Source organism: Diabrotica undecimpunctata, unplaced genomic scaffold, assembly GCF_040954645.1.
Source record: "Diabrotica undecimpunctata isolate CICGRU unplaced genomic scaffold, icDiaUnde3 ctg00002251.1, whole genome shotgun sequence".
In the NCBI taxonomy this organism is placed as follows: Eukaryota; Metazoa; Arthropoda; class Insecta; order Coleoptera; family Chrysomelidae; genus Diabrotica; species Diabrotica undecimpunctata.
Window position 1 is genome coordinate 1 of NW_027313382.1, and position 12,021 is coordinate 12,021.

The 12,021-nt window shown below is 33.0% G+C and overlaps 1 protein-coding gene across 1 annotated transcript; it reads right to left on the reverse strand.

The window, feature by feature from the left end:
* Positions 1-22: 22 nt before the first annotated feature.
* On the reverse strand, positions 23-11,178 carry LOC140431907 (acyl-CoA Delta-9 desaturase-like). The gene is made up of 2 exons (XM_072519775.1): positions 11,017-11,178; positions 23-1,382 (listed from the first exon to the last, which is right to left on the reverse strand). Exons 1-2 carry the CDS (start codon positions 11,040-11,042, stop codon positions 1,046-1,048), a joined length of 363 nt encoding a protein of 120 aa, XP_072375876.1. The 5' UTR covers positions 11,043-11,178; the 3' UTR covers positions 23-1,045.
* Between the last annotated feature and the right edge of the window lie 843 nt (positions 11,179-12,021).

Here is a 12,021-nt window from a genome sequence, read left to right on the forward strand (position 1 = left end):
CGCGCTATCTCAGAGTTTCGACTTTGTAGGTATGGTTCAGTTTTTTTAATTTTTGGTACTTGTTTCCGGCAACTATTGCTCGAAAAACTCTCCTTAGGCAAAAATTAAATTATTAGATATGTAATTTAAAAAACTAATAAAAACATTGTAATAAAAAGTGCTGAATTTTCACCGAAGTTTGGTTATAAGTTTGGTTATTTTGATAACTAAATACATAGATATATAATACAAATAGATTGATCGCTTCAATACATTACCGTTTCCCCAGTGCGTCAGAGAAAACTGACGCAAACTAGTCCCTACTTCTTTTTTTAATGAGCCTGGTTTATCAACCACATGACCTTCCCATTGGTTATTTAGGTCACGTGGCCAAAAAATCCGGTTCATTAGAAAGAGATGCAGGGACTGTTTTGCGTCAGTTTTCTCTGCCGCATTGGGAGAACGGTAATGTATTGCAGTAATCAGTCTATTAGTATTATAATGTATATGACTAAATAACTCTTAGAATGCACGTACATCTAAGGTTATCTTAAAATAAACCCATAGAATCAAAATACTAACAAGTGAATTGTCATCGCGATAACTAAATGTAGGTCTATTAAATTAAAACTAAAATTATAAATTCATATAATATAAATGGACCAAAAATAAACTCAAAATATTCTACTTCTAGATAAACTAAATAAGCAACAGATAAAAATGTTTTAACGGAGAAACTAAAAACTAAAGAAATATTCAGACATATCTGAAATTTAATAAAAATTCACCTGAAAAGGTTAGCTTTCTATAAACATTATATGAAATGTAACGTTTCAAGAAAATTGTTAAGGATTTTAACTGAATTTATGTGAACAAGGTTACGAAGAGAAAAAAAAATACTGTGTACACGAAATACACATAAGAATTTGTCATTTAACAAAAAACAGAAAAAATTAAACTGTTTGAAATTTTAATCTTAATTATATGGTTTATCGTTAATATTTCGAGCGATAGTTGTCGATTTAAAATTATACAGAGTCGTAGTTTCTTTCAGACATCAAGAAATTTACTCTTCCCTTTTAAAAAACTTATTCTCCTCCGCCATGTGTATCAACTCGTCCATATCAGCTTTGTCTATGTCTTCATCACCATAGCCCCATACATCGGGATGAGTTCCGTCGCCCGTCTTCTGGGCTCTTCTCAAGATCATGTCATTGGAGACGCTTTTTAAATCATACGCCCATCCCAGCCGAGCGAAAAAGTTAATAAAGCTTGTCGATGGGTTGTACACGTTGCCTAGCTCACCGGTCTTGTAGTCCCATGGAAACACGTGGTGGTAATTGTGCCATCCCTCGCCCAAAGCCGCTAAGGAAACTGCTAGGTTTTCTACTGAACTAATATACCTAAAAAAAAGAAAATAAATTATACAATAGTAAAACAAAGCATTACCGTTCTAGATGTTTGTAAAATATTTATAAAAAATATAGTGGGTACAGGGGTATAATGCGAAAACATGCAGTTGATTCCAGTTTACTCCAATTAGCCTCTTCTACTCAAATCCGACTCTCACGTTCACGCTGGTGTCCATTGTAAACCGAGCAACCCAACTGGAGATCCGGTATCCAACCCGGGTGGAAAATTGGGTCGGGAACTGACGAGAGCGGGTAAAATGGTTCTCCAAAAAGGGGTTGTGCTATAGACCGGCGTTCAAAACATGTAAAAAATTGAGCCACGAAACATAAATTATTGCCTTGGAACTGGACGGATATTGAATATAAACTACATACATAGGCAATGGAATAAGGATACTTGCATAGGAACGCGGAATGTGTTAAGTTGGAACAGACCTGGAATAGCAAAAAGAGCCATTAGATAATTGCAAAACTATAACATGGATATAACAGAAATACAGAAAATAAGATGGACAGCAACGGAAATTTGGAAATGGAGGATGCTATAGTCTTGTCGTCGGATAGTGAGAAGAGATATAAATACGGATCTGGAGTTCTCATTGCAAAAAGATTAAAGACGACAGTGATAGATTTTAAACCAATAAACGAACAAATCTTTTATATTACACTCAAAGGTAAGTGGTTAAATCTCAGTATATTCTCAATATATGCCCCAACAGAAGATATTGAAGAAGATAGGAAGAACGAATTTTACGAATTATTAGTTCAACAGTATAAAGCGGCTTCAAAACACGACATTAAAGTATGTAAGGAAGAGTATTTAAGGCTATGTAAAGAAGACTATTTAAAAAAATCATCATCTTTCCTTGCTAGAGGTCGCTAGTAGCATACTCTGGTAATTATTTTTCCTATAATTGCCATACTAGTCGGTGCGTTTTGATTTGGTTTGAGTCTTCTTACAAGTCTCTCTGATGACGGGTAGACCCAGAAACACGTGGTAGAGAATGGTAAGATGCTCAAATCAAATCCAAACGCAACCGCCTACGTATATTTATTTTATTTAAAAAAAGTAATTGGTAAACATAGCCTACATGACACAGCAAATGATATATCTAATAAAATTATTGTTAAATCCATACAATTTGAAAGAACAGACATTTACAAGGTCGCATGGGTTTCGAATGATGGAAGAACACGTAACCAAATAGATTATGTCCTCATTGATGCAAGACCCTCTAGTAGCATTATTAGTTCGCGAAGTATGAGAGGAGCGGACAGCAATAGTGATCAGAATCTGGTAAAATATAAGTTGAGAACATAAATATCAGTGCAAAGGCAGAAGAAACAAGAACAAAGAGAAAGATGGAATATAAACACCAAATAAAAAACTGGATTATCAAGTAGCCACAAGCAACAGATTTCAATTGCTAGGAGAAGAAGAGCATATTGTAGACTTAGGACAAGCATGGCAGCTAGTGATATTAAGTATAGAATAAGTAGCGAATGAAACCATTAGAAAAAAGAGGACTTGCTTAAAATGGAAATGGTTTGACCAACAATGCGAGGAAATGCTGAAAATAAAAACTAACAAAATATTGAAAATGGTACAAAACACTACAGATGAGAAGAAAGAGAGTTTCACAGAACAAAAACACAGACAAAGCGACTACTTAAAACTAAAAGAGAAGCTACATAGAACAGCAAATACGAGAAATGGACATAAGTGGGGAGAGGAATCAAATAACGAAATTCTTTAGGAAAGTGAAGACAGTCAGACAAGGTGGAACTGTTGGGGTAATACACGCTATGAGAAATGAAGCAGGTGAACTAATAATGGAACGATGAGAGAAATATTTTCGGAATTTATTATATATTGAAAGTAAGATAGAGGAAGCAGATATTACATTCCATTATGTAGATGTGGAAATACGAGTACCTACACTTCAAGGACTAAATAATGCGATAGTATCTCATAAAGATCACAAAGCCCCAAGAAATGGTTGTATAAATGGATAATTGAGAAAACAAGGAGGAAACATTTTATATCAAAAATTGTATGACATTATTCGGAGAATATGGCAACACACAATATGTGTAGGGAATTAAATGAAAGCGTTGTAATATCCACATATAAGAAGGGAAATAAAGAACAATTTCGAAATATTAAGTTCTATCAATTATCTTGCTAAAAAGGTTCTTTAGTATTCGGAAGATATTATAGGCGACTACCAATGCTGTTTTCGTGCTGGAAGGTCAATAATAGATACAATATTTATGATCCCACAAATATTCAAAAATAACTAGGAATTCAACCGAGATGTACACCAAATTTTCGTAGATTTCCAGCAAGCATATGATTCGATAAAAAGAAGCAGAGTATGGCTAGCGATGCAAGAAATGGGAATACCAACAAAATTAGTGAAGTTAACTCAAATGTGCGTGACGTACTTATATATGCACTTATATGCCATTTAGTATAACATCAGAATTTAGCCAAGCATACCCCTTATTACCGTTGCTATTCAATTTTGGCTATTGAAACTATTTTTGGCCTTTACTGATAATCTAGATACAGTCGCTCATTCTACAAGAAACGTGAGAGAGGTTTCACACAACTTAAGGAGAAAACACATAGTCTGGGTCTTCGAATAAATGAAGACAAGACGAAATACATGCTCTTAACCAAAAAATATAAGACTAAGAGTTAGGCAGAATATATTAATGAACACAACTTAGAAGTAGTAAAAGAGTTTAAATATCTGGGGGCGATCATCACAGATGAGAACAACATAGAAAAAGACGTCTCAGCAAAAATAGCTGCGGAAAATAGAACATCATAAGCAGCTATAAAGACAATTTAAATTAGGACTTTACTTGTCAATTATTCGTCCAGTTGTTACATATGGAAGTGAAACATGGACTCTACATAAGCGGCAAATAAATAAGCTGCTGGTATTTGAAAGGAAGAATTAATTAATATTTAAATGGGAATAAGCCACAATTAAAGGTTAAAATACATTTATTGACGTTTCAATTTCCACTTCGGAAATCGTTCTCAAAATACAAACATTAGTAAATTAAACAAATTTTGTTTTTGTTACTTAGTGAAAAATTCTTCTAATAATTTAATTTTATCTGACTCATCTATATTGACAATTCAGACATACATTATACATTTTAAAGTAGACGACTTTAAAATGATATTGCCAATATTGTTGAGTTGCGTTCCTGGGACGACTTTACTTATAAGATAGTTCATTCGATTACATGAAATCAACTTTAACGTGAGAATATCCGTCAGAAAAAATCATAACATGTAATTCGTCTTTAAAAAGACAAATACATGCCATGATGACAGTAAAATTCTCCCGTTAGTGATTCCATAGTAAATTATGAGGGAAAAACCAGGAAAAAACCTCATAATACTATCCCGACATGGTAAGTATTTGATCTTGCATTTAGTTTACCTTCAATAAATACCAAATTCCAAAGCGGCTCTAATTATGCTAAATGAGACCAATTGCGTCGCGAATTCCTCGGCAGAATGTAGTAGGATCTGGTTACCCATATTGAAAGAGGATTAAAAGGAAAATACCATTAATTGGGTAAGTCTAGTAACATATAGGAGGAATACGATCATTTATATTTTTAAATAACAAACATATAGAAGCTGGAATTTGGTATTTATTGAAGGTAAACTAAATGCAAGATCAAATACTTACCATGTCGGGATAGTATTATGAGGTTTTTTCCTGGTTTTTTCCCTCATAATTTACTATGGAATCACTAACGGGAGAATTTTACTGTCATCATGGCATGTATTTGTCTTTTTAAAGACGAATTACATGTTATGATTTTTTCTGACGGATATTCTCACGTTAAAGTTGATTTCATGTAATCGAATGAACTATTTTATAAGTAAAGTCGTCCCAGGAACGCAACTCAACAATATTGGCAATATCATTTTAAAGTCGTCTACTTTAAAATGTATAATGTATGTCTGAATTGTCAATATAGATGAGTCAGATAAAATTAAATTATTAGAAGAATTTTTCACTAAGTAACAAAAACAAAATTTGTTTAATTTACTAATGTTTGTATTTTGAGAACGATTTCCGAAGTGGAAATTGAAACGTCAATAAATGTATTTTAACCTTTAATTGTGGCTTATTCCCATTTAAATATTAATTAATTTAAAATGCCACAAGAAAATAGCTTCAGAACAATATTGAAAGGAAGATTCTCTGAATGATGTCTCTTGGTTGGTTTTGTATAGAATTCCCCATGTCTGCTGCCTTATTTTGTAGTGTAGTTGTAGGTATTTGTTTGTTTGGTAACTTTTGAAGAGCTATAGCAGTGGTGCAACCTCTATAATTAGCTGGGTACGTGTACAGTGTACACGTTTAGGTTCTTTATTTTATGGTTTTTCATAATATTTTGTTAAATGTAAAATTTCATATACTTTTTTTTTGTATTTTCCTCTTTACTATCCTCTATCCTCTGGTGATTTGTCCTTTCCTTTTAGTAATTGGGTTACGTTTTCTATTTTCTATCCATTATTCTTTAAATCTTCGCTTATTAGCTTGGCAAGTTTGATGCAGTTTTATAGCAAGCCTGTACTTCCTTTGGGGAGTCGCTTGCCTTCCATTTTTTTGCCTTTGTTTCGAACTCGAATCCAATCTGTTACTTTACTTAGTTCATCCTTTTCGGTGCGATATTCTATATCTTCACTTTGCAGTTGTTTCTTCTTCTATTTTCTTTTGTACAGTATCTATTCGGGTTTTAATTTGTTATATGATCATTTTTAGATTTTCTTTTGCTTGTTTATCCTGTTCCCAGGTATTGTATAACATCTCTCGTTTTGGCTTCTTGCTTGATTCTCAGTAAAGAGCACTTGATATTGTTGAACAAGTAATGCCTCACTTGGTTAATAAAGCGCAAGATCGGAGAAGATTGGTGGCTAAAGTGGATATGGCGAAGGCTTATCAAGAGTTGTAAAGCTAGTCAAAAAGAAGATTTATAAAAATTTAATATGTATAAATTAATTTAAGAAACAAATGCTCTTCTTTGGCTTTTGTAAAATTATTGATTTTAGATTATCGACATTTTCTATGAATCAGTCTCAGGCCATTGAGTTGGTATGTAGAAGTTTCTACATTGTAAAATTATATGCATCCTTAAATGGCATCATGCTAGACAACAAGCGAAACAGCTTGTAGTTAACATTCCGAGGTATAAGTGGGAACCCAAAGTGTACTAATATTTATATACTTGTGAAACAAATCTAACGGATTATAAAGGCATTCACATTTTACTTTTTTCCAACTTGTCTTGAGTGAAATGTCTTTAACATTTTTTTAAAATCCCCCTTTTATTTCTTCAAATCCGAACAGCTATGAGATTTCTGAGAGCAGACGGATCACTTTTCGTTTTCAAGATATAATGTCCAGAAGGCTCAGTGGGCAGGACACCTCAAAAGACATTCTGACGAAAGAATAGTAAGGATAGCATGAGAATCGCACAGAGCAATGGAGCAGAAGACCTTAAAGCTATAGAAATGGAGAATTGGATAAAGATTGAGAGGAATGTTGTCAAGTCAGCTAAACCCACGAAGAGTTGTAACGCTACGGAGAAGAAAAAAAGAACGGAGAATTATTATAGTCGGTTCGCTATTCCCAGTTCGAACTCTCTAGTGAATTTAGTAATTATTTTATTGCGAAGTTAGTTTCTTTTTGACACACTAAAAGTGGCTGGAAATTACTATATAACCAAGCACACGTACTCATAGCCAATATTAATAGTAAACAAACTAAATAGTAAATAAAATAGAACTTTACGAATTACCGACAATCAATATTTATTTATGCACCGTATAATAAATAGTTATGTTAAATTATAACAACTGAAATATATTTTTTAAATATATACTACCCAAAATTTTATGGGTTTAGTATACACTTCCACTATTTATACTAATTCTTCTTTTTTTTAATGAAAGAAGTCGGTAATAAACGTTTATTTAAGCTGGTAATACTGTGAGCTAGAAACTTTTGTGTTGTAGGTTTCCAGCTATGAATCTGTCAAAATATGCCCGATTTGAGCGAATAGACCTTGTTATCATCATTGGCACAACATTCCTGTATGGGCCAAAGCCTTCTTTAGAACATTCTCCCATTTCGTCCTATCTCTAGTAACTCTTCTCCGCCATTTATTGAATTTTAAGTCATCTTCCAAATTGTCTAGGTACTTAAGTTTCGGTTTACCTCCAGTACGTCGTCCCACTGGTTTTCTTCGGTCAAATACTTTTCTCACCATCGCATCATGCCCTGTACTGTATAACGCCCTCTATATAATGCCCTCTTCTATATAAGTGATACCGTCTACTCCACAAACCCTGCTCTTTTAGTTCTCCGTATATTCTTCATATACTACGTATACTATTTTAGATCTACTACACAATAAAAGCAGGCAACGAGAAACCAAGTAGGTCGTAACTTTCTCAAGAACAAACCATTGTAATGGCTGAATCTTCTGATGAGCTAGAATCTCAAATAATTTTTTTTAAGAGAGCAAAATAAGTACATAAAATGTAAGAAGGATGCACCAGGTAGGAAAAATTTATAACACCATTAAAGAAATAAAGCAGCTAGATATAAGTATCCTTGGGAAAAATGAAATTATATGGCCAAAGTTCTGACAAAGCAGCTATAGACAATCATACTGTATACTTCGTAGAAGAAGGCAATCCGAACATAGAAATGGGGTAGCAATAATTTTGACAAAGAATATGAACAAAGCTGTAAAAAAACGTCTCATTCTCAGACAGGTTATTAATGATACAACTAACTGTAAACATAGGCATGCTTCTATTACTGAACAATTCAGATGAATTAGAGACACATCTTCTGGTCAGGCGTTTCCTTGTATTAATGTTCAACTGATGTAAGTGAATATAAATGGAAATACAGGCAATAAATATCTTGTATCTTTAGAAGTTATAATCAACCCAATGAAACTTTTAAGCACAGAGTACAGAACAATCATTGTAGAACATACATTTATACAAGAAAACCAATAAATCGTATTTAAAGGAACATAGGTGCTTGCTAGAACGTTAATCTACTATCCGTAGATGTTTACCAATATTACAAAAATTTATAAATATTTCATCAACTTTCACCATAAAGATTAGAAATATAAAAATTTCTTTCCAGGTGCTCTGAAGATACCACTACCTATTCATTAAATTCATTGCATTTGATAATATCGACCTTAGTTGCATATATTAGAAACTTTCAGACCATCGTACATAAGCTCGGAAAGTATTATTACAATACAAGGTATGGTTTTGGAGCATTAAAAATTAGGTTTAAGAATTAAAAAGTTTAAAGTTACAAATAAATATGGTAGAGATTATTCATACGGTTCTTCACAAAGTCTCCTTTCAGTCTATCCTATTCTTGTGTTTCAGGCATGTCTAGAATTACTGCATGCAGTTTAAGAAAGTTGCCATGACTGTTTTTTGAGTCGAACGTGTATTTTGCCAATGTTTATTGTATATATTATAAATACAATTAGCATTTTCTTGACTATAATAAACACGTCTAAAAGTTTACAGTTGGTCAGTGGTATACTGTTATTGCGCAATTTTTTATTTAATTAGCTGAATTAACAAGGTTTGACATAACTAATAATGAGCCTATGAACCTGAATATGATAATGTAACTTATCTTATACTCCTTAAAACAGACTGGAAAGCATATCAAGCAGGCCTGGAATATTATTTAGGTAGAGTTAAAGAGACGATAAGGCATACATTGGATCTTAGACATAGCTGCCGAACATTTCTAATTTTAAGATAATTCTAATTCTGTTAAGTTAAGGCGCCATTAAAGTTTTCTTGAAGGACCCTCAGATAATTACATTCTTACTCCAAAAGAAGTCCGGTTCATATACACAGAATGGGTAAAGATAAACTAAAAAAACTTAGAATGCATTGCATTCTCCTGGGTCTAAACCAAAACGTTAAACATATGAGAGTATGGGAGTACATTTGTGCAATAGTTCTACAGTAATGAAATGAACTTCCGTACAAAAAATTATATATAATACTAAAGGCTATTACAGGACTGGAGCACATATCGAAAGCATGAAAATCAGACAGAAAACAAGCTAAGTCCCTAAGGCCGATAAGTCTCTTGTCATTTGTAGCAAAAACTGTAGAAAAACGACTCTACTAACCAACTGGAGAATAATGCGCTAAAGCGTCAGCACAGGTATCTAGAGGTTGTTTGCAGGAAAAATCTTATCTTCTTTTTTATAAAATCTGGTCGGGGATAATATAATGACAGGCTACCACTTGTTACAGAATGGACTTTAAGTGTAGGGCTTAACACAAACTCTCAGAAGTCCAAAATCATAAAATTTACCAGAAAGAGGGACTTAAAGGAGTTGGGTCCACTAAGCCTAAATGGTACACATCTGCTAAGTAAAGTAAAGTATCCTGGAGTAATATTAAACTCGAGACTTACTAGGGATCAGTAAGGTGCAAAGACTTCCTTTCCTTAGAATCACAAGGGCTATGAGTGGGCTCACCAACGGTGAAGAATGAGAATTCTCTTCTCTTCTCTTCTCAGGTGAACGTGAGAATGGGATAATAAAGATTGCGAGAAAACCTGAGCGATATAACGATATGGTATCCAAATACAGTCTTAAAGTACATTTCCAAGTAGACATAGACACACGAGAGGGATAAAGGGATGGAACAGAGGAAATATATTATCCAGGCTCCAGGAGTATACCTGGAACAGAGATAGGTCTAAAACTTCAGAAGGCTCGGGTTTAGGAATATTATGCAGTGGTGAAAATGTAAATATTTTTATTCCACTAGGAGAACATACCTCTGTATTTCAGGCAGAGATGTATGTAATTATGCACTGTGCAAAAGAAATTAACATGAGGGTATGTGATCTTAAGCTGATTAATATATGCATATATAAGCTAGCGGCCATGGGTGTTCTTAGAAACCCTAAGGTGAACTTTAGGATAGTCTGATAATGCCGCAAAGAATTCAGCAGACTAGCTACAAAATACTTCGGTCCAGATCCAGTGCCAAAAAGCTCCGTCTGTGACCAGAAAAAGCTGGATTCGAACAAAACACAATTCTCACTGGGAAAGTCTACCATGTCAATCATATGGCAAAATATATTTTGGACGGAAGAATCAGCTTTTTACTCAAAACTTACCGGGATACGTGTTGGTTAAATTTAATTCATTATTTACATAATTGTGCTTAGAAATATTCCTAGAATAATTACTATTTAAATGGGAATAAGCCACAATTAAAGGTTAAAGTACGTTTATTGACGTTTCAAAAAAAAATTGTTTAATTTACTAATGTTTGTATTTTGAGAACGATTTCCGAAGTAAAAATAAACATAAACGTCAATAAACGTACTTTAACCTTTAATTGTGGCTTATTCCCATTTAAATAGTAATTACTTTAAAATGCCACAAGAAAATAGCTTCAGAACAATATATTCCTAGAATTTTCATTTGAACATTTGTTGTTGTTGTAATCGCATGAAAGTCTAAAAAATTAAAAGTTAAACATGATTAAACTTACTTATCATACGGTTTCTGGCCCCACATATGCGCAGCACTATTCACGAAAAAGGCAATGTTTAATGTCAAAGTAAATCTAGTGTTGAAATTTATCCAAAATGAGTTCCAAATGGTTTCGTTCCAAAAATAGACAGGAATGCTGACTGGTAATATAATATTGAATAATAAGAACAGCGGTGGATAATATCTAAAAAGAAATCAAATTAATGTATAATATTCGTCATTAAATAAAAAGTTTTACAATTTTGCTGAGAAATAAGGTTTAATTTAAATATTGAGCCATTGAAAAAATTCGTATTTAGTGGAGGCCGTGCAACAAAATATTTGTCAATTGGAAGGTTGGTCATTTCCAGACAAAACGTAATACATACATAACTTTTTTACAATTTTTTACTTTCTTTAAAACATGTTTAAGCCCTTTTGGTTAATTCTGTAGCATAGGCACGAGAGTTATTGGTCAGAAATGTAAAAACAACTTATAAATAAGTCATTTAAAGAAAAACTTCATTTGTTCAGTGTCTGGTCCATTTTAAGTATTTTCAAAAGTCCTAAAGCAATAGAAAACCTCGGAAAATGAACTAAGACAAATATCGACAATCACAGATGGATATCTTGGTGCAATGACTACTTTTAAAAATGAATTTACTTAAATAAGTTCTAATGTATGTTGCAATTATTTGTTCTTGTATTTACAAGAACAAAAACGTAACACAATTTAGTCAAAAATTTAAGAATTTTAAACAATATATATATATATATATATATATATATATATATATATATATATATACATATATAAATCAAAGGCAGAATTTACAAAACAGTCATCGGACCAATAATGACATACGCAGCAAAAACACGACCTAACATGGAGAGGACAAAAAGAATGTTAGAAACAGCAGAGATGAAAATACTTGGAAAATTGATGGCAAGACACTATGGGACAGAGCTAGAAGTACAGAGACACGACGTAGATGCAAGGTGGAGAAAATCAAGAACTGGGTAA

Coding starts and splice junctions, on each gene's coding strand:
- LOC140431907 (XM_072519775.1), bottom strand. CDS start 11,042: ATGTGGGGCCAGAAACCGTATGATAA. Junction 1,383..11,016: donor GGCCAGAAACCGTATGATAA/GTAAGTTTAATC, acceptor TCTTTTTTTTAG/GTATATTAGTTCAGTAGAAA.